This window comes from Leptinotarsa decemlineata, unplaced genomic scaffold (genome assembly GCF_025532065.1).
Source record: "Leptinotarsa decemlineata unplaced genomic scaffold, Ldec_3_MD MMD2_tig00078422_RagTag_RagTag, whole genome shotgun sequence".
Lineage (NCBI taxonomy): Eukaryota > Metazoa > Arthropoda > Insecta > Coleoptera > Chrysomelidae > Leptinotarsa > Leptinotarsa decemlineata.
In genome coordinates this window covers 23564433-23587437 of record NW_027412747.1, presented here as the reverse complement: position 1 = coordinate 23587437, position 23005 = coordinate 23564433, and the positions used below count along the sequence as shown (strand labels likewise).

Below are 23005 nucleotides of genomic sequence, written 5' to 3'. Positions count from 1 at the left end.
ATAATGCATATTTATCCTTATCATTTTCAGAACGATTCAACGAAACCATATTCGACGCCTTGTCATCGTACGTGCTGGACATTTGCCAGGTGTGCGGCAGTAGTCAGTGCCCCTACTGTTACATATACAACGCAGCGGTGCCGCTTTCCGCAACGATATACGTTACTTTTGTATCGAGCGCGGTACTAATCCTGAGACACTTGCTGACGCGAGACGTGGTACTGTAAAAAATAGAGTGAACTGAATATATTACTTGTTGAATATTATATATTAGGTAGGGAAACGCGTGTTTGGGTTTGGATCGAAGTTTTGGTTCTTGTCGAGTAAGATGGAAAGTTTTTTGGCACGACGGGACCGATTATTGTCGGGATTTGGGGTGAAGTCGTGTAAACTCTTAAATGGCAGATGGTTGTTGACTCTGTATCACAGGTTTTTCCTTAGAACAGATAGGGACAAATCCTTTCGTTTTTTTTTCTTAATTTCTGTTAATTTTTGAGTGCAAGTAACACTTTCGTGAGATTTTACTGGACAGCTTACAAAATCTCTATTTCTCAGCTGTGTTCAAACTTCTTTGAAACTACTTTCCATGCAAAATTTTATTTCTTGGAGAAAGATTTATACTTTCAGTTGTATCGTCGATCAATGGTTTGAAAATACTGATAACTCTTGGTTTATGGATAGTCTTTTTCAAAATTTATCAAAATTCATTGAAAATAATAGTATCTGAAACGTTCAAATCTCGATAATAATAAAATTCTGAGGGATTGCCTTTAATGAAAGTATTTGTCGAAGAAATCAAAGAACTAGGGTTAGATTTGTTATCAAATATTTGTCAACTTTTTAAAACTATGATACGTTTCTAGTGACCTTAATCCTTTAGGAGAAAGCACGACCGCCGAATATATAAATTATAATTATAGCGATAGTATTTTAGAGTACAAAGTAGGGAAATTGAGTGCCTATGAAAAAACTGTTTCGATGCATACTCAAACATGGAAAAGATGAATCTCCGTCACCTTAGTGCTCTTTACTTTATTACTTAATTTTTGTGTTCGTCATAGGTTTTGCCCGAAAAATGGGTAATTGGTATGGGAACTCGATTTTTGTGAGGATGCATATTTTATTCACCTAGCAGATCATGTCTTTCCACCAAATTCACAAAAACGTTTTCGGTTGGGTGCGAGATATTTTCAAGAACGGGGAGTCAAAATGCGACTACTGACTGGATGGCTCTAATAGCAGAGGTCATAATCGAAAGAAGAAATCTCTCCTTTCTACTTCTTCTTTTCAGTTATGGCCATTTCACTGAGAGAAATGAGCCTGTTTTTGATTTAAGGGCTACTATAAAGAATGGCTAAGTCTGAGTTTATCTCTGTAACTGTAATGTAATGCAGTTACAGTAATCTCAGTAACTGTAATGCAATAACAATAATAATCTTTCTTCATAGTTCACATGTTAGTAATTAGAGACCATATATTATTACTTTGTGTATAATTCAAAGCAACACTAGCTATATTGTTATGTGCAAATTTGTGAGAGATAGGATCCCTCTTATTAAACTATTTACTCAAATGTTCTTGGATACATGTCTCAAGGCAGACTCATTCGATACTTAGGTCGATAAGACCTAATAGCTTCAACAATTAAGGCCAAAAAAACAACAAAAAAGTATGTGTTTTAAAACCCTTCAAGAAAAGTCTTGAAATGTTTTGACTCCTCGTTCTATTACCAAGCCAATAACAGTGGCCCAAAAGTGTAAAAACTGCAGCCTAATAGTTACCGAATAGTGCAAAGTATATTGTATATTCTTCTCTAGCTCCAACACATATCAAACACCCATCAAATGACAAAAATTAACTGAAATGTAACAATACATTTAGAGCGATAAAGTGCTCTCTTAGTCTCAATGAAAACCGTCCATTTGCACTAACTTAGTTGGTGTATTAGGTTTAGTAAAAACTAATATATTGAAATATTCCGACCCATTTGATTATGTACAATAATTTTTTGTTGTATTTTTTTTTCACCATCTCATTGTATAGTTTAATGAATGTAGCTTTTTTTCAACATTTTCTTATGATCTGGGTTATTGTGGATGTTCTAGTGAAAACTTTTTGTTTTAAATTACAAACCAAGATGTTTTTGACAGACATTATCCAACAACTCAGTAAAACGCGTTTTGTTTAAAAGAAATGCTCTGTATATTGTTCTTAAGAATACTGTAACAAAGTGAATAGAAACAGACTCGCATTTGTAGCGAGTTGAACAAATAAAAAGGGATCCAAATACTTGCAGCTGTATATATATTACTTTTAGTTTTTGTTTTTCTTTGTATTTTCGAGTATTCTCATTTACAAGATTGAATTCAAGAAAGATTTGTATACATGTTGAATTTTTAATAAAAATTTTCTTTTGATAGTCTGTGGTTTCATTGAAACTTGAAGAGTGAGAAAGAATTCCAAAAACTCAAAATGGTTTGTTTCGTAAACATTGAAAGTCACATCACATGCTAGGACTCGCACGTCAAAAGGCAAGACCTTGTTAATCCAAAGCAGGGTGACCTCCGGTTTTTGCCTATTAATACTGGTGAACTTGTGATACAACCCTTGACTATTAGAAGAAACAACAGAATAGATTTTGTGGCCCTGGTTCACAAATCTTGCATCTAGTCCCAGTCGTTAAACTGATCAGCAGCGTTTTGTTCACATTATTTTACTGCAAGAAAAAATAAAACCATCCCTCATTGAATTCAAATCAAAGTAAACATTATGTTCTTTTTATTAGTTGATACTTTCTCTTTAAACTTTCTCCTCTACATCGTCAATAAAATCATCATCCTGGTCGAAATTATCATCGAATTTTTCAAGTTTAGAAAACTGGGCATTTCTAAATTCTTCTTTTACATACTCTACATCTGGCATATAATTCTTGTGTCTTCGCTTCTCTTTCATCTTGAGTATCTGAAAAAGTACGAATTAACATTGAATGAAGGAGACAGAAATGACTCATCATTACTTGTCGCTGGTGCAAAAATTCCCGAAAGGCTTCTCTCTGAGTCTTGCTGCTGCCCAGTGATACGGGATCTTTATTAATTGATTGGTTCAGTTTAAAAGTGGCCCAGCTCTCATCAGCCTCATCGTTAAGAACGGCATGTCTATGTGGTGCCTCTGATTTCTTCACTTGTTTTCTAATCTAAAAGATTGAAACTTGGAGGGTTAGTCCGTTTTTGACTGTTCTTGTACAACATATGTTGTCACTGAAGAGCAATTATTATCGAAGGTTACAAAGGAAACTCACCCTAGTCAAGATAGCTGCATGATCCAAACCCAAGACATTCTGAGGCATTGGTGGAAAAGGCAACTCTTCACTTTCATCCAATGGAGTCTCTTCATCTAACTCAGCTTCTTGTCTCTACAACCAAAGCATTTTCAAAATGTTACTTTCACTCCCATGCCAGATACCTTAGTTTCGTCTTCAAGTGGAACGTACAGTTCGAACTCGGACTTCATTTGGACTGCCTCATCAGAAGGAACATAATCTTCACCGTAATCTGCGATGGCTAGTCGCTTTTCCAATGCTACGATTCTGGCATACCGTTTATCTGCAAAGCACACCAAATTAACTGGTTGCAGTTACTGATTTGTTAGCGCCTACCTTTGACGAACTGTATCATCGGTACGTTTCCCATGACTCGAAGCTGAGAGAGTTCGTGTCGCAGGGATCCAGCATTTTTCTGCAGTATTTGGTCGACTGCTTGGTCATCTTCCGAACCTCTTGCTATCCAGTATATATTTAGACACTTATAATCCGGAGCAATTTTGACCTGCAGGCAATATATTAAACTATGAAGAATGTTGTTAATTCTTAGCTCGTACAAGCTTCAACTTCTGAGGGTTGTCATTAGTATAGAAATAACGGTGTGTTAACTGAAAAGCCTATTTGATAATAATTTTCTTCACAAGTCAAATTTCACATAAGCCAATATATGCAACACAAGTTTGTCTCAGTAGTGTCCAAACTTCAAGCTTTCAATAAAAAATTAATCATAGGGCACGCTAGTTTATAATCGTTTTCTTACTCTGTTTATTTCTATTCCATGTCCCAGTATTTCTGAAGCATACTCTCCAGTAGCCATGAGATCCGTAACATGTTTCATGAAGAGTTTATTAAGCACAGCAGCTCTCCTAGAATTGATCGAAGGCCTGCCATCTGAAGAACCCTTACTGAATGACTCTGGCGTGAAAGCAGGAGCCCCTTCATAGTGAACAAATTTTCTGAAATGAAAATTCACTTTCTTAGCAATTTTTTGAATGTAAACACACCAGATTGAAATTTTATACAAGTACGTTCCTGAACAATTGATTCCTTAGATGAAAAAATACTATTTATTGTGTATAGATCACTGGAATCTTCCCTAATAAATGAATAAAGAAGATTTTAATTTATTCAGAATAAGTCTTTTAAGTTGACACAAAGCATTGAAATTGTCTGGAAAAACTGATTGCAGTGTCATCAGCAAAGATGTTTGTGTGACATTCAGAAATGAATACAAACAGTAGTCCTGGGACGGAGCCTTGAGCCACTTCTAATGTTATGTCTTTGGAACTTCACAATATTCCATTGCAGCATAGACTTACAGTGTTTACTGCAATAACAACAATTAGTCTTTTCAATAAGTTACATGATGTTTAAAGGTGGTTGACATGTCATTAATAAAAAAAATTGTGGAATGATAAGTACCTAACCTTTTCTTATTAACTCCCAGAATTTTCTTCATGGCATTTGCAGCTTGTCGGGCCCCATTTATGATTGCTGTTGTATGGATTTGTGACTGGCTATTGAAAGGGTGAATTTGAATGGTTTTCTGGCAAAACTTCCAAGTTCGTGAACAAAAAGGGCACATTTTACTTATTGGACCAGTCAATATCAAATTATTGATACATACAAATTTTGTTACACTCGGTTGAGAGATAATTTTGCAGGTTATGTATAACCTTCAAGGTGTAGTAAAGTATATTTATTTTTATCTTTCTTTTGGTTGTAGTTTATTTATATATATCATATATCCAAGTCTAAGTACATTCCAACGAAATGTGGATAGTTCATTATTTTTATTTTACAATAGACGTAAATAAACTTGTCATTCACTAGTAGCACACTGTTGCTATTGCCGGCAAAGTCACAGTATATGGATGATGGATGTGCCGTAATTGCCGTTGCCGTAATAGTAGCAACCCTTAAAAAAAGTACTAGATCTAATCTGAAAAAATGTGAGATTATCCATATCAATATATCTATAACTGTAACTATTTGGTTGAACTTGGAAATGAGTAAATTCATAACAATTTGTTATTATAATAGAGTATAGTCGAATTATAAAATGACTCCTCCTGATTAACGGAAAAAACAGATTTTAAACAGATTTTTTGAGTGAAATTTGGTCTATTCAGTATATAGTATCTATTCATCTGAATATATTTTCCTTGCTAGTGGCATTATTAACAAATATCGGAGTAACAGGAGACAGAGATCAATGACAAACTGACAATTGACATGAAACTTTTTTTTGGAAAAAACGTCATGTCATGCAGTAAGTAATAATTTTAATGTGTTAGGACAATACATAATCATGTAAAACTTTATATAATGAAACTGAAATCAAATGAGGAGTAGCATTTTAATGTAATAATAAATTCAAGACAGATACACAAAATACACTCCAGTTTTTAACATTAGAAAACTCTAGCATATGTTAATTAACTCCAACAAAGTTGTGAGAATGTACTAATGTTATGAGTACTCTTTCATGACGAAAAAGTTACTGCGTTAGCGAAACATGTGATATTTTTCAAATAAAGATTGTGGAAATGAAATCTTGAGGTGTCGATACTATTGTATCGTTTGGAGGAAAATATTCAAATTCAAGGTCAAATTGAATTCAAATTCTAACTTTTTTCAAATTATTTCAATTTGATTAGAAAAATTTCTTTCTCTGGATGAGATATCTGAGGCCCATACAATATTTCAAAAATAGAGTGCTTCTTCTCGCGAATTAGTTAAATTTATACATATGGAAACATCGCGACAACAAACAACGTGGCAACGATGTCAGCCCTGTTTTATTGACTCGTATCGTATAAACTTGATCATATGATTGATTCACACATGACTTTTGAAGAATCAAGTTTCGTGTTCTGTAATTCTGTATAGTTTGAGGTATTCTCTCTGTCGACGTTCATCCGTGTTGGTAGTTTTTCAAGTTAAAAAAACAGAAAATGGCAAGCCAAACGCAGGGCATCCAGCAACTATTGGCTGCCGAAAAGCGAGCAGCAGAAAAAGTATCAGAAGCCCGCAAACGTGAGTTTTAATAATACAAATCGCGACCTAGGATTTTGGGTGTAACCCTGATCACGAGACTAAAAAATAGTGGACGAAATTCCTACTGTTCATAAACTGATAACTTTGAAATGTTCTCAGAATTGTTTTTGTTGCAGGCAAAGCAAGAAGGCTGAAGCAGGCCAAAGAAGAAGCTCAAGATGAAATCGAAAAATACCGTAAAGAACGCGAACGTCAATTCAGGGAGTTCGAGGCCAAGCATATGGGCTCCAGAGAGGATGTAGCGTCCAAAATCGAAGTGGACACCAAACGTAGAATCGAAGAGATGAACAAGGCTATAATCAGTCAAAAAGAACCTGTAAGTTCAATATCCCTCCCAATGAATCATTAGGAGTGTCGTACTATTAAAGAAGACATTGTCTAACGTCTAACATGGGGCTCTCTTTATCGATTGCATGTGTGTAATTGTATGATTTCAGCTTATAAATTGCCTCTGATTAATTATTTCAACCGAGTCTGAAAGCCTGTTACGACTAAATTAATTATTTTCAGTTTTATTTTCTTTCTGTTTGAAAGAAGTCTCGGTTTCTTATTGAGAGATTTTTTTTACTTCAACTGAAACTTTCAAGTTAAATGAAATGAAGAAAGAAACTTTTTTGAATCTGCAGGCTTATGAGTGGCCACATGACATGGTATTAACGAATGTGCCTTGGAGCACATGAATATAATTTTGTATTTCCAACAAAAAAACATTTTTATTGTTGTTGGATGTTTGTACAACTGCGATTTATTTCTGCAGTCAGGCAACACTGTGTTTTCTTTGACTTTGAATATTAGGCATAAGACCACTAACATTTTTATGCTCATTTAATAGAAAAAAATCAACCACTTGTGTTAAAAGTGCTTGCAGTAATTCATGACAAATAATATCCTAGAATTGTACGCTAGATTTACACATTTTTCTGTGTAAATTTAACCTACTATTCATGTATTTGAAATCAATTTCCAAAACAGCCAACTCAACAGAAAAAAAGTTTTTTTAATAAATGAATAAATAATGCAATAAAAAAATCTGAATTTGACACAATTACTATTTCGTGAGAATATGCTTATGCAAAGCATTTGTAGACATACAAAATTCAGAAGAAAGGTGTTTGAGGGAAATAAAAGTTGTGTATTTGATGATGATTGTGAAATCATCACTCTTCTAATATCACAAAGTAATGCTATTTCTGTAAACCCATACAACGAAAAAATCTCCCATTGATTTCTAAACGAAACAAATATTTGTGCTCATTTCCAAAAACTAATTCAAACATTTCTTTTCAGGTTATCCAAGAAGTTCTCAACTTAGTGTACGACATCAAACCTGAAATCCACAAGAACTACCGCCAATAGACTGTGTGTGGTTGTTAAAAAGTAATTGAATTTTCCCGTGGGAAAACTAGGAATACCTTTCAATTGTTCTGTATAGATGTTCATTCCATGTATTGTATATTTAATCTCTTAAGGCAGTTCACTCTTAAGTTCACAGGGTAGTGGAATTTGTGTACTTGTATATTGTAAGTCAAAATAGAAAAAATATATTGTGAAAACTTGAAAATTTTATAACTGCGGTTCAGGGAGTTGAAACAGCTTTTGCTCTTCAAAATCATAAAACTGTATATTGTCAGATATTTTTGTGCAGGAATCGATATTTCTGTTTTTTGGGTTTATGATCACAATCCGAAAAAAAAAAACAGCTAAATCAATAAACAATCTGCTGTAGTGTAATAAAGGGCAAACTGAAAAGTAAAATCCATTGATTTCGATTTTTAGCTTTGCTTATTTTTTAGATCATGGAAGATTATATATCCAAAAAAAAATAGAAGCTACAATAAAATAAAATTTGGATATTCATTATTTCATCCCTGTAATTCACATGTACATGTTTTTCAAAACAACAAAAATACAAGTGATGTAATTTTTAACTTTCTGCATAAGATTTATAGTGATATGAATTCTGGTGCCTATTCAGCAGCTGTATTCTGTGACTTTTCCAAGGCATTAGACCTCGTTGATTACAGAATCTTACTGCGGAAGCGGAAACATTTGGGTTTTGAGCACAGAAGCATTAGATGGTTTGAATCCTACTTATTGCGTCTAAAGCAAATTGTAAGACTCTCAACCGACTCAAATGTCGGAGAAATCAAAGCAGGTGTCCCTCAAGGTTCCATCCTAGGACCCATCTTGTTTCTATTGTATATTAATGATATAACACAACTGCTAGCATCACATTATTTGCAGACGACACAACGTTGCTGTGGCAGGGAAAAGATCCTACAAAACTAGCTCAAGATGCCACTGTAGACATGGAAAAAATTAGGAGCTGGTGCGACTCAAATAAGCTTTCTTTAAACTTTGATAAAACCCATCTCCTCATCTTCAAATGTGAACTCCCACCTCTTAGTTTGAATAACAAGATTCTCGAGATGAAATTGTCCTCCAAATTCTTAGGACTTCACATTGATAATAAGCTTAAATTTGAGGATCATATCAAGTTGAATAAAAAACTTGCATCTGGCTGCTTTGTAGTGAAGTCAGTTTCGAAGGAACTGGGTAGAACCTTTGCAAGATCTGCGTACTTTGCCTTTGTGGATGCACATATAAGATATGGTATTGCCTTCTGGGGAGTATGCAGCAAAAGCATGCTGCAGACTGTTTTCGTTTTACAGAAGCGAGCTGTCCGTTATGTGTGCAGGGCAAAGTTCCAAGATCACTGCAAACCATTATTCATTGAACAACGAATTCTCACAATATCTCTATTCATTCTTGAAACATTAAGTCTGATTCATAAAAATATATCTGCATATATGTCGCATACTGTAAAAAAGGTTTTTCCACTTCATCTGCAAGAGTAGTTTTCTACAAACTTTCAAGTCAAACAAAAATCTAGATATAGGCTTTCTCTACAAATGAAGTTTTTTCATTAAATTTTTCATTTATAAACTATATGAGCAACAGTTCAATAAAAAACAAATTCAAAACAACCTTACGAGTTAGGATCTGGTTCGAAGGACCAATGTCCACAATCCCTGGACAAATAAAACTTAGCTTTGGGATGTTAATTTTTTTTCATACTAAAAATACGTAAATCTATAACAGCATTTAATAACAAGGCAGGTCCCGTTTCTTTGTGACGTTCAACAAATTTCCATTTGATGGAAAACAACACCCTACGCTAAAAACATTGCCATCACTTTCCACGTATAGCTAAGTGGTAACAATATCAACCAATATATACAGAGGTTCTTCAAATTTTTTTAAAAACTACAATCACTCCCTGAGGAACTTCACAAGGACACACTGCTCTCACTATGTAAGAGACAAAGGTGAACCTTAATAAACTGGGGAGAACCATAAATACATCGTTATACATTGAACCTCTCTGGGTCTTCCAACCTAAAAAGAAAATGTTACTTTCTTGACAGTTTATCGTAAAACCAACACGTACCTCAAAATCGACACGTCTTTATTGATGAACGAAACGTCTTGCGGCGTTAAAAACACAAACTGGAGCTGAGGCCTCGAATTGGCATGATGAAGCAGTATATCAATCACTTTGGTACGGTTCAACTTGTCCTGAAAAAAATAGACCACATTAAATTTTGAACAAGCCACCTTATATCAGCACGCACCATATACACGTCGAATTCGTCAAGAAAATAAAAAGGAAACTCCATGCACTGCCAGAGGGAATACAAAAAAGCAACCGTAGAAAATGATCGCTCGCCTCCAGATAGATTTGAAGTGGTAGTGTGTCCCTGAGACCCGTGTTGGGGAATGACCACCAAGTTCAGCTTCTTCTCTTGCATGTTGATTTCGATGGTGCCCTGAAAATAATTACTTGAAACAACTGAAGGCGGAAAAGAGACATTACAGTTTTATGATGAGTAGTTCAAATAGCTCTGCAGTGTCTAGACGAGTAGTTCAAATAGTTATGTATTTTCTTGGTGGGTAGTTCAAATAACTCTACAGTTTCTAGACGAGTAGTTCAAATAGGTATGTATTTTCTTGGCGGGCAGTTCAAATAGCTCTACAGGTCTAGGCGAGTAGTTCAAATAGCTATGTATTTTTTGATGGGTAGTTCAAAAAGCACTGTAGTTTCTTGGTGAGTAGTTCAAATGTCCCCTTTTCCACAAGCTGCTCATTATAATGAGATGAACTCCCAGAAGTTCAAGACTTTTATGTCCATTACGTATCTTGACTCTCGGGGTATTTAACCTGAAATCAGTCAGTAATAAAAAAAATAATATACAAATATATCGTTTGAAAAAAATGAGCTGGTATTGACCTCAAACTGCATATAAAATTTTCTCTCAATTTTTGTCTTCAGTAGGTGCCTTTCACCAACAAGTTGAGCCTAAATAACCCTAGGAGAGACCTAAAGAGACCAAATAACATTTACCTTGAAAAGATAAGACCTTCACATTCCCCAAAAAAAAAAACAGTCATCCTCCACGATTATGTCAAACACTCTCTTCTAATATATAGTTCGCCGCCAATCCTTGTGCAAGAATCCCTAGATGAACATTTAAAAACGGCATTTCCTAATAATTACCTTGAACTGCCTGTACTCCAAAATCTTCTTAAACGAATACTTCATGTAGGTGATAAAGTAACTCTCTGTTAGTTTGTAATGTCTGTTTCTCTTTTCCAGGGCAGACGTCAGTTCCATCACGTCAGTCTGTAAACTTTTCATGATGTCCGCGGATTTGATGAACTTTTCCGATAGCTCGTTGTAGCGCTCCATAACTTCCGATACGTCTTCCGTATCGGTTTCTATTCGAGCTATGCGGAGTTTGACTTCGTTAATTTCTTTCGTGATGTTGGGAACTCGCCTACAATTAATGATTATCAGATAAAACCTTCATCACTGGACATAATTGATTATATATTCGACTATAAGAACCTCAACTTTTCGTTAGTGTTCATTAACCGAGGTTCAGATAAAAAACATACAAAGTATTGAATGGACAATTACACATTTGTAAAATTAAGAAATAAAATAATAATAAAATACAGTAACCTCAAATCCGGTAAACGTTCGCCAACAGAACTAGCCTCGTTTGTACAAGCCTTCAGTTCGTTTTGTTTGGCCACCATCTGTGACCTGGCTTCGTTCAATTTCACTTCATACTCCCTAAGACGCCTCTTGTCGAACTCATCGCTCGTCGCAATTTCCTTCTGTTTCGTTTGACTCTCCTGCACGTCGTCCTGCAAAAGGAAACTGAAATGTATCAGTAAAAGGTTCGCGGAATCTTTCGGAAACAAAACCGACCTTCAGCGACTGGATCCTTTCTTCCAGCCCTGTGGTTGAACCCTTCAGCTGCGTCAGGTTTTGCTCTTTCGCCGTGATGGTAGCTCTGATTTCACGAATTTCCTCGTTCACTTGTTCCAAAGCGGCGGATTTTTCTGCGAGGGTTCTCGTAACTTCTTCCAGCTCTTGCTCCTTAAAATCAAAAGCAAATCTCGGTTATATTTTTCATAACAGACGATTTCGGAAAAAATAGGTCATTACCAAAAATTGAACATTTTGAACTTCCGGCTCGGCTGTGGAGTTCAACTCCTCCAACTGTTTTCTAATTTGGGCTCTGGCCGAATTAACTTTCCTCACTTTTTGTTCCAGCTCGTCTTTCCTAGTCTCCTGCTGCCTCTTATTATCCAGGAACTGTTGCAGTTGACTCATAATAACTTGCTTCTTTTTATTTAAACTTTCTATCGTCTGCTGTAACTGTCTGAAATAACATTTTCTTTAGTAGCACAGTTGAACAACATCAGTTACGTCCAATCAATAACAACTAAATGGCAACATTTCGAACGGATCCCTATTTAAGTATCTACTTAAAAGTATCGCTTATAAATTGACTCATAATAACTTGTTTCTGTTCAATTGAACTTTCTATAGTCTGCTGTAATTGTCTGAAATAATATTTGTATTTGGTAGCAAAGTTCCGGACGAATCCCTACTTGAGTAGCTACTTAAAAGTATCACTTATAAGTTGACTCATTTTATTTTTATTTAAACTTTCGGTCGTCTACAGTAACTGTCTGAAATAATTCTTTTTAGTAGCACAGTTGAACAACATCAGTTACGTTAGATTGATAACAACTTAAATGGAAAGATTCAAGACGAATCCCTATTCAAGTAGCTACTTCAAAGTATCGCTTATGAGTTGACTCATAATAAACCTGCCTATTTTTATTTAAGCTCACCGTCGACTGCCGTAACTGTCTCAAATAACATTTTTTTAGTAGCACAGTTGAACAACATCAGTTACATCCAGTCAATAACAACTAAATGGCAAAATTTCGAACGGATCCCTATTTAAGTAGCTTCTTAAAAGTATCGCTTATAAGTTGGCTCAGAATAAGATATTTCTGTTTATTTAAACTTTCTATCGTCTGCTGCAACTGTCTGAAATAACATTTTCTTTAGTAGCACAGTTGAACAACATCATTTATGTCCAATCAATAACAACTAAATGGTAAAGTTTCGGACGGATCCCTATTTATGTATCTACTTAAAAGTATCGCTTATAAGTTGACTCATATAATAGCTTGTTTCTGTTTATTTGAACTATCTATGGACTGCTGTAATTGTCTGAAATAATACACAGTTGAAAATCAGTTAAGACCAATTGACAACAACTAAATGGCAAAGTTCCGGACGAATCCCTACATGGGTAGCTACTTAAAAGCATCACTTATAAGGTTGACTCATAATAACTTCCTCGTTTTTATTTAAACTTTCGGTTGAAATAATTCTTTTTAGTAGCACAGTTGAACAACATCAGTTACGTTAGATTGATAACAATTTAGATGGAAAGGTTCAAGACGAATCCCTATTCAAGTAGCTACTTCAAAGTATCGCTTATGAGTTGACTCATAATAACTTGCTGTTATTTGAACTTTCGGTCGTCTACTGTAACTGCCTGAAATGGTTTTTTTTAGTAGCACAGTTGAATAACATCAGTTACATCAGATCGAAAACAACTTAAATGGAAAGGTTTTGGACAAATCCCTATTCAACTAGTTAAAAATATCGCTTATAATAACTTGCTTCTTTTTATTTAAACTTTCGGTCGTCTTCTATAACTGTATGAAATAATTTTTTTAGTAGCATAGTTGAACAACATGAACAGACGTATCCCTATTGAAGTAGCTACTTAAAAATATCTCTTACAAGTTGACTCATGATAACTTGCTTCTTTTAATTGAAACTTTCGGTCGTCTGCTGTAAATGTCTGTTAGTAGGAGAGACAGTTAATAGTAATAATAATGTTTATTGTTATTAGATCCAAAACGATAGGACTTTAAATAGCTGATAATCCAACTAAATATGACAGTGACAGATTGAAGATATTGAACTTTGATCAGACTTTACACACCGAAGATTTTTCTAACTTACTGTATATACTCTTTGGTGTCCACCTGCAAATACTTGGCTCGCACATAGTTCGAAGCGTAAGTCCTGTAGTTCGGATCCGGATAATACTTGTCTCCTTTAGTAGTGATGCCTTGATGGCAGTTCCTAGGCACTGTCCGCCGATCAGAGAGCAGTTCTTGAGCCCTGCGGTCCGTCGGGATGAGCAAAATGTTTTCAGGCGAGCAGCTGTCAACGATGCAATTCGACACGATAGTGTCGCTTATTTCTATAGCATTATAGAGGCTTACGCAGTCATTCGGTTCGTAAACCAGGTTTCTCCTAATGTCGTGTTTCTAGAGGAAGTGAATCGCTAGTTTCAATGAAGATGATCATTTTGGAAGTAAAGGTGTAGTCCCAATCAAAGCACTTACCTTCGACAAAAACTTCGAAGTGATTACTTGAGGCTGTCTGCCACCGCTGGAGACTTTGTTGAAGATTTCCCGCAGCAGCTTGTTGTCTTTGTTGTTATCGACAGTGAAGGCACAGAGGGTGTCCGCTCCTACATATCCCTCAACAGCCACTGCCCATTTCTTGTCCTTCAGTTTGATGTAAGAACCTAAAAATCTCAAATTATCTTAAAGAACAATTCGTTCAGGCCAGTCTCAACTCCCTACACTGTAGGCATCTATCAAAAAACAACTACTCCCCTGGCTAATACCACGAAGGGCGTTGGATTATGCACTGTTGATTGTGCATTGGCTTTGGGTTTGAATATGACGGTTTTCAAATCAGCTGAGAGACAATGTGCATCATCTCTTTCGTTTAGACTGCCTCTTCTCAATTTGCGATCGCTTCCCTTTTGATTTAAATTTTCTGGTGTTGTATACTTGCGATCTGTTTGCAGCCTCTGAAGTCGATGTTATAACCTGTATCAAGGTGGTGTTTGTGAAGGGCTGAGTTTGTTCTATTGTTTGTTGCAAAGTGAAAGTTTGTGTTCCTTTAATCTGACTGATATTGGCCTACTGGTTTGGCCAACGTATTCTCTGCTGCAATCATCACATGCGACCCTATAAGAGTATGCCTTGGCTTTCTAGGCTGACTGTCTTTTGGGGTATTCAAGGATTTTTTTATGATTCTCCAGGTTCATATGCTGTTTTTATGTTTTGTCGTTTAACAATTATTCCTATTTCATCTGTCACTCCTCTGACATACGGCAGGATGGCTTCAGTTTCTTTTGTGTTTATTTTTTTCATTGTTCTCCTTCCTTCTGTGGTGTGTTGCTTTGTGAGTTGTATGACTTTAATACCCATTTTGTTCATTGCTTGCTCCTTCGCGTATAAGGAAACTGGTCACCGCTTGTTTTTGTGCTTGATGGATATGTGACGCCGCATATCTGTTAGTTTGTGTTGGGTTCTTGTAAACGGTGTGCAGGTTTTTTCCAACTGGAACATCTAGAAAAGTTAACTCGTTTCTTCTATTTCAGAGGTAAACTGGATTTTCTCGTGGATTGAGTTTAGGTATGTTATGAAACGGTCAAGTTCTTCACGTCCATGAGGCCAAATGATGAAAATGTCGTTGACATATCTAAGGCATAATTTGAGCGAGAGGTTTCATACGCAACCTCTCAGCTGCATGGAAAACCATCATATCCAAAACCAAAGCAGTGCAACGCTAACGGCAAATGCACCGCCCAGAACAATGATCAATGTGCTTCCTTGTTAAGACAGATGTCGAGTAAGTTTAAAAAGATAACAATTAAGTTCTTAGCTGTTTACAGTTGAAATATTTTTTTTTTGTAGATTTCTATATTTATGATTTGCCATAAATATACTAGAGTATGTAAAATTGTCAAATAAAATACTCTACTTTACTGTAAAGAATATGACAAGCTACTGAAGAACAGAATATTTCCATTTCGAGAAAAAATGAACTGAATTTCGTATTATTTTATATGGATGAACTAGAATTTTGCCCCTTTTACCCCCATACGAAGCTCCCCATTAAATTTTTTGTTTTGTTCAGTCTGTGGAAGGTAAAAAATACGCAAAAAATGAATAAAAATCACTGATCTCATCGAAAACAAAAGAGTGTTGTTCAATATTTTACTCATTATATCTAATAAAAAATAAATAAATAAAATAAAATTAATAAACTAGTTTAGTGCTTCAATAATTTTTCTGAAAAAAGGTTGTTTGGCTAACAGGATCAATTGTTTCTTTAAAAAACAATCGTTTTATTGTCGACGTTTCGAATTTAACCAAATTCTTCTTCAGGGCTCTGTATTAATGAATTTTCATAGACATACCTTCCACAAAACTTATATCGTTTCAAAACTATCGTTTCAATTTCACAAGAATAATGAGTTCTTGATTAAATTACTCACCGAAAAGTAGTTTTTTCGTGTTGAAATACCACTATTTTAAAAACCATCAGACTTATTAGATACATATTTAAAAAAAATAAAAAACATTGCAAACAACCAAAATTTCCGAGACAACATCAACACAAAACAACATGAAACAAACGAATGGCTTAATCTGAGATTCTGATAAGGTGGTGTCTGTTTTTTAATCAACGGCAGAAATAAAAAGAATAAAAAAAGGGGAAATTATCCCGGTATTTTACTTATCAAATTGAAATATGCAGTATTAAGGCCATCGACATTTCTTCTAGTGTTAACACTATCTCATTTGAGGATACGTATCATTTCGCTCAAAAGTTTTTTGGATAAATACATCAAAAGTGTGTCCATATTCTTTTTCATGTTTAACGAGAGCTGTGGGGTTTTTTATATTCAGTTTTTTAGAGTCTCTCATGTGTTCTGAAACTCGTATTTTAAGATACCGTCCGGTTTGACCAACATAGCATTTGCGAGAGCTTTCACAGTTCAATTTATACACTATATTGGATTGTATTTCTTGTGGTGTTTTTGTTTTTAGTTTCCAAAAAAAATACTTTCCAACTGTATTTTCATTTGAAAAGGCCACTTTAATTTTTTCGGTACCGAGTAGCATTCCAAGTTTATCAGATACATTTTATACAAATGGAATTTTGTGATATTTGGGTTTCACCGCTGCCGGACCAAAAATGGAAAAACCTACTCCTCATAAATATACCAAATTTTCAACAAAACGCTTCTCACCCAACGGTCCTCTGGGTTCCTTTTCGAAACGATTCTTGTACTGAGCGATCATCTGCTTTATCCTCGGCATGTCTCTTCCGTACAAAAGCAGTTCGTTGCCTGACTCGGCTTGTATTGCTCTCAAGTTATTTTTCTCATTCGCTGGAACGAAATTCTTGATGATATTCTTTTCCATAATACTTACTATTTTATTTGATGGAACTGGCTGATACTTGATGAAAATCCGTAACGTATTCAGGAAACACTTTATTGTGAGATTTTCACTAGACAGTTTTACAAAATATCTTCAGTCCTGAAGAAGCGAAACACGTGTTGCGTTTTTGTAAAACTGTTTAGTGAAAATCTCACGATAAAGTTTTTCCTAAACACGTACTATACTACTATATGGGCTAAAAAGTATCGGGCCTAACACATAGATGGCGTTAGTCTTATTGCATTCACCGCTTTTTCAGTTAGTATTAACCTTCCAAAGAAAGCTGTTTATATTTCATGATATTCTACTCATAAGTTAGTGAGTTATTGTGCTGAGAGTGACACTAGTTTTGTTATTTTCAAAACAATGGACCAAAAACAATTTCATGTTTTAATTTTACACTGAGAAAAAATACCGTTTAAGAGAAGCAATGCCTTGAAAAGTGTTATATGGACTCCGCTCCATCAGAAAGAACAATTAAAGTTGGTTGAAAGGTGGTTGTAGAGACTCTGATGAAGCAGAATGCAGTAGACATCTAAATGAGGCAGCAACACCAGAAAAAATCGCTTTGAATCGGGAATGTTCTTCCTGACGAAAATCAAGTAGTTTTTATAAAAGAGCTCTAAAACAACGTAGTTTAAACTCATCATTTCAACCTTTTTCTTTAAAAAATAATTTGAATACTTAAAAAAGAGGAATGAAATAATGCATTCAACATTTAAAGGGATTCGTTTCTATTTCACCATTTCGCAACATCGGTTATAGCTAATAAAGGACAATGAATGTCTTACCTGTATGAGACAAACAAATATGACATATTTCAGAGGCGTACTGTTCTGTTTTCTTATGTTACGAGTTCTGAGACATTCTGTGACATATGACATTTTGTGCACCTAACCTATCTTCCTCTATATAAATAAATAAATAACAAAACAACTGTTGTTTATGTGGCTTGTGGAGGTGGTATTGAACTATAATTAATATTTTGCCTTAATTGTTGATTTATAAAGATAATTTTCCTTTTTTAAAATAGAATATTTAGGTACGTATAAATTATTTCAACTTGATAAAGGCGCTGTTGCCAATATGTGAACTAGAAACAAATCCCTTTAAAAATTAAAACCCAACATTTGAAACATCAATTTGAATACTTTTCAAAATGAATTTGAGAAACTCATGAATTAAACTCAACTTTATTTTGTTCAAACTTACATTTGCTGTAATAACCTAAATTGAGGAACATTCCCTATTTCTACCACATCCACCGTATTCGCCAGATTTTGCTCCCGGCGACTACTGGCTGTTCAGAAATGATCACTGGTAAGAAATTTTGCCCAAATGAAGGGTTTATTGCTGAAACTGAGGCCTATTTTGAGGCAAAAGATAAATTGTTTCACAAAATGTTTTAGTGTATAGTTTAAGGTAGTATATGTGGTATGTTTTATTGTCACTCATTGTTTTTATACTCTAAAATTAACCCCTTTTAAACTTTAAATTTACCCCTTTTAAGCCATTCTTAGTTGCAATTTGTAATTCAGTACAATATCTGATTTTATTTTAATTATAATGGGGAATGTTCCTCAATTTTGGTTATTACATCAAATGCAAGTTTGAACAAAATAAAGTTGAGTTTATTTCATGAGTTTTTCAAATTCACTTCGAAAAGTATTCCAATTGATTTTTCAAATGTAAAGGTTTTAATTTTTAAAGGGATTTGTTTCTAATTCACATATTGGCAACAGCGCCTAGAAATAATTGAAATAATTTATACGTACCTAAATATTCTACTTCAAAAAAGGAACATTATCTTCATAAATCAACAATTAAGGCAAAGTCTAAATTATAGTTCGATACCACCTCCACAAGTCACATAAACAACAGTTGTTTTGTTATTTATTTATGTAGAGGAAGATAGGTTAGGTGCACAAAATGTCATGTCACATAATGTCTCGGAACTCGGAACATAAGTAAACAGAACAGCACGCCTCTGAAATATGTCATCTTTGTTTGTCTCATACAGGTAACAGATTCATTGTCCTTTATTAGCTATAACCAATGTTGCCAAATGGTGAAATAGAAACGAATAACTTTAAATGTTGAATGCATTTTTAATTCCTCTTTTTCAAGTATTTAAATAATTTTTTAAGAATAAGGTTGAAATGATAAGTTAAAAAGCGTTGTTTTAGAGCTCTGTTATGGAAACTACTTGATTTTCGTCAGGAGGAACATTCCCCAATTTATACTTTAAATGGGCTTGCCCGTAAATAAATAAAAGTGGTATTGAAATATTAGAGCGGCGGTGATAACGTTGATTAAAAAGCCAATTTTGAAAAAAAAAAAGGTTTTTCTTAGGCCCAGGACTTTTTAGCCCGTGTTATACTTTAATTCCAAAATAGTAGGCACCAATTCTCAGAAATGACTGATGTTTTTGCCTTATTCTATCTCTTGCAGTGGCGTACAGAAATTATATTAAATAGATTAGGAAAAATATATAGAATCAAAACCTGACATTTTTGTTTTGATGCAATAATATTTCTGAGAATTTAGTGCCTACTATTATGGAATGTCAGTCTGATAAGTTTTAATACTATGCTGCACTGTGTAAATCTTCATGGATAAATAAAAACTTATCTATCTACCTATTCAGTCATGTCTTACCAATTTGCTGATCTAGCTGAGCTATTTCCCTCCTCAGGTTTTTCTCATCGTCTTCCTTCCTCGACAGGTCGCTTTTAATCTGGAACAAATCGTTCTTAGCAGTTTCCAAATGATCGTCCATGCCTTTAAGCTTGTTCTGCAACGAAGCCAAGTTCTTTATCCTCTCCATTTTTTGTTGTTCCACCTTCGACATGCTGCAAAACAACGTTTTGAACATTTCCGATTTCATTTCTAGCTGCATTTCAATGTTTTTTTCGGATGTGTTATTTGTAAAACCTTCTTTATAATACTTTGCAGTTAGTCATAGACCCAAACTACAAACGCTGATTGTTATTCAGGACAATAAATTGAATTCAATGAAAAAGCACATGAGTAATCTTACTTCTCGTTCGAGGCTGCGATATCTTCTTGCAGAGATTTGACGTCGTTGCTTTTGGACTCGATCGAGGTTTGGATTTGCTGCCGCTCTCTCTTCTTGGAGGCGCAGTTTCTTGATAATTCCTCGATCTGCGTTCTCAGATCTAGTTGCGGCCTTTTCTGTACCTCGATCTGGTCTTTCACCTCCAAGATTTGCTGCTCAAGGTTTCTGAAACGAAAAATTGGGAGATGTTGAACACGAGTATGATGTTTTTTCTCCTCTTTTCAAACAATATTCGCCTCATCCGGAGCTGCAATGTTAATAAAGAATAGGACTACGTCAGGCTTATCAGGTTTTATGAGCCTGAGCGTAGGCAATGAATGGTTCCAACAAACTCAGCTCTCCCTATTCCCCATTATCATTATTATTATCACCATTAAATATCATTCACTACCATACCTTTGAAACCATTCGAATCAATGTATCTGTGACTAATATAAAACTGCCACATCCAAATACTCAAAATTCCATTACTTACTTGATATGTTCCTTCAAAGTGCTGATCCTCTCCCCTCTCTTGGCGGAATTCGTTCTGAACTCGTTCAATTTTTTATCCACCGATTCGACTTTGGCCTTTTCTTCTTCCAATTCTTCCTCGACGTCTCTCGCTTTCGCCCAAACCAACTCCTGTTGCAGCAAGAGCTTTTTGTCCTTCAATGAAATGATCGATTTGTGGTTTTCGATTTTTCTCTTCAACCTCTTGATTTCATCTTGGAGTTTTTTGAAATTCTGTTGGAATCGTCAGGTGAACAATAGCAATTTCAATTAAGTATACTTTTTTCTGAGTGACAAACAATAATGAAGTTTTACTGAAGAATTGTGAAACATTCAGAGACAAATCAAAGCTACGGTCAAGAAAATGCTTTCAATTTGTTGAAACAATTTTTACACTGTAAATTTCTAGACTGGCACATCAAACTATTCTACTGTGATGCTGAGCCTGCAGTAATGGATGTCATTTATAATATTCAACAACTAGATAGAGATATGAAATGTGAATAATTGAATAATAGGTTGGTGGGAGAGCAAAATATAACTCACGTAATTTAAATTTACAGCTATAATTACCTCCGCCTTTTCTTCCATTATTTTAATAGAATCTCTCTTGTTCCCCTGGACTTTCTTATATTCAGCTTCGAGTGTGTCCAATTTGGTAGCTTTCATGAACAGAGTGAACTTATTTTTAGGGTCGTTACTGCTCAAAAAGTTTCTCGACGTATCCTGATTCAAGATGCATATCGGATTGTCCACTTGTATGTTCAAACTGGAGGTGATATATTGAACTTCCTTCGCTTGAGTGGATATCACCTCGCCTTAAAAGAAAACAGGATGATGAAGCATGTGCACTCATAACTCGAATGAAAGTACTTACCATTCTCCGAACGTATTCTATAAGATCCCCCTCCACTGGAGCTCAAATTGCGAACAATGTTTATACGTTTTCCGTACACGCTGGGCCTGTATGACATTGGCCCTTCGTTACATAGTTCTATTTCGATGCTTCCCGATGGTTTTCCAGCTTTCACGAATCCTGAAATATAGAGAAGCCAATATCAAGCTTGTTTTTATGTAAATACAAAAAGTGCTACATTAAAAACTATGGAAAATCACCCTCTGTGTTTGTATACACTTCCATCCATATGTGACAATGAGTATTCTAATAATGTATTTAACACAAACAATACAAACTTACCTTTGACACTACTACCCCTATTGGTGAGAGAGGCCTTGCCTCCTAGTCCGACAATAAGTGCCGTAAGGATGGCACTCTTCCCACTTCCATTCTTTCCAATGATAATGGTGATGTTATTCTCAAAACTCACCTCCAGCAAAGAATGGCACATGAAATTCTTCAGGACCATGTGTTTTATCGTGCCGGCTCTTTTTTGTTCCTAGAAATATGAGAAACATTTATGTACTTGAATTTAAGGAATATAAAATTACTCACCTCACAGTCATCGTTATTCGTTCTGGATTTTTTTCGCGCACCATTCTCTTCATCCAACTCTATCTGGGTTAACTGTTTTCTCTTCCTTGTACTCTGAAATGAAGTGCCTCATGTTAAACGTGATCATTTCTATTTGTTATTTAAGAGTCAGTGAATACGATCATATTAATAAGATTCTAGTGAAAATGTCATCGAGGAAACCCTACATAGTTAACACGTTAACTTATGAAAAACCAACTTCAAGTATCTATTGGTTTTGGGATAATTCCAAGACATAACAAGTTTTGTAATAACCGAATATAGATAAAGTCTTATTATCAGTAAAAATATATGAAGTGTAGCATTATGATCATTGAAAATTTTTCAAACTCTCTTGATAATGAAATCCACTTAAGATTTTTCCATTTGAATTGAAATGCTAACTTCGATGAGATTTTCTTACCATTACGCTGCCTTTTAACCTTAGTTAAAGTTATCATTCAAAAAGAAATGTTTCCAATTTTGAATCAGTAGTTAATAACAGTATAAAATAAAATATAAAATAATTCATTGATTCTCTCATTGGCGCTTTTTGCTGGCGGGCAGCGAGCAGTGGCAGTTGATGTTTTTGTATTTTTGTGTTCTTCTAAATTTTCACTGTCAAACTCAATTGGCTTTAGCTTCCGAAGCCAACTAGACCAGCTAAATTATTTTCAATAAACTCTTCTGAATAAAAACTCTTCTGAAAACAAAATGAGTACAAATTCTTATTCAAAACCTGTCGAAAATATCAAAATAGTTTTCAATTTCATGTTTCTGTTTTCTCGTCAAAGTTGGTGGAGATGTATTGACGATATCGCCACTTTTTGCGGCCTCCTTTCAAATACCCTTGATACTCATAATAAAAATCGTGATTGCCAAT

General features: G+C 34.9%; 4 protein-coding genes across 4 annotated transcripts in view; 2 read left to right on the top strand and 2 right to left on the bottom strand.

Moving 5' to 3' along the window:
• Nucleotides 1-2419, top strand: part of Mcr (Macroglobulin complement-related) — a 48370-nt gene extending 45951 nt beyond the window's left edge. Inside the window, exon 22 of the mRNA XM_074186438.1 lies at nt 31-2419. Coding sequence (XP_074042539.1) covers nt 31-227 — 197 coding nt within the window. The 3' untranslated portion in view covers nt 228-2419. The remainder of the gene's footprint in view (nt 1-30) is intronic.
• Nucleotides 2420-2761: 342 nt separating this feature from the next.
• LOC111509289 (putative ribosome-binding factor A, mitochondrial) lies at nt 2762-5182 on the bottom strand. Its single transcript, XM_023165003.2, has 7 exons — nt 4747-5182; nt 4080-4275; nt 3656-3824; nt 3463-3602; nt 3299-3412; nt 3017-3193; nt 2762-2961 (listed from the first exon to the last, which is right to left on the bottom strand). The coding sequence occupies exons 1-7, from the start codon at nt 4902-4904 to the stop codon at nt 2800-2802; spliced, it is 1116 nt and encodes a 371-aa protein (XP_023020771.2). The 5' UTR covers nt 4905-5182; the 3' UTR covers nt 2762-2799.
• Nucleotides 5183-6168: 986 nt separating this feature from the next.
• LOC111509203 (V-type proton ATPase subunit G) lies at nt 6169-7940 on the top strand. The gene is made up of 3 exons (XM_074186441.1): nt 6169-6358; nt 6496-6695; nt 7667-7940. The coding sequence occupies exons 1-3, from the start codon at nt 6277-6279 to the stop codon at nt 7733-7735; spliced, it is 351 nt and encodes a 116-aa protein (XP_074042542.1). The 5' UTR covers nt 6169-6276; the 3' UTR covers nt 7736-7940.
• Nucleotides 7941-9471: 1531 nt separating this feature from the next.
• SMC6 (Structural maintenance of chromosomes 6) lies at nt 9472-22709 on the bottom strand. Its single transcript, XM_023165015.2, has 18 exons — nt 22547-22709; nt 22105-22197; nt 21850-22048; nt 21529-21687; nt 21225-21469; nt 20635-20885; nt 20121-20324; nt 19739-19932; nt 16888-17028; nt 14177-14361; nt 13788-14098; nt 11898-12114; nt 11658-11828; nt 11406-11593; nt 10938-11217; nt 10015-10209; nt 9831-9958; nt 9472-9778 (listed from the first exon to the last, which is right to left on the bottom strand). The coding sequence occupies exons 1-18, from the start codon at nt 22547-22549 to the stop codon at nt 9748-9750; spliced, it is 3195 nt and encodes a 1064-aa protein (XP_023020783.2). The 5' UTR covers nt 22550-22709; the 3' UTR covers nt 9472-9747.
• Nucleotides 22710-23005: the final 296 nt, after the last annotated feature.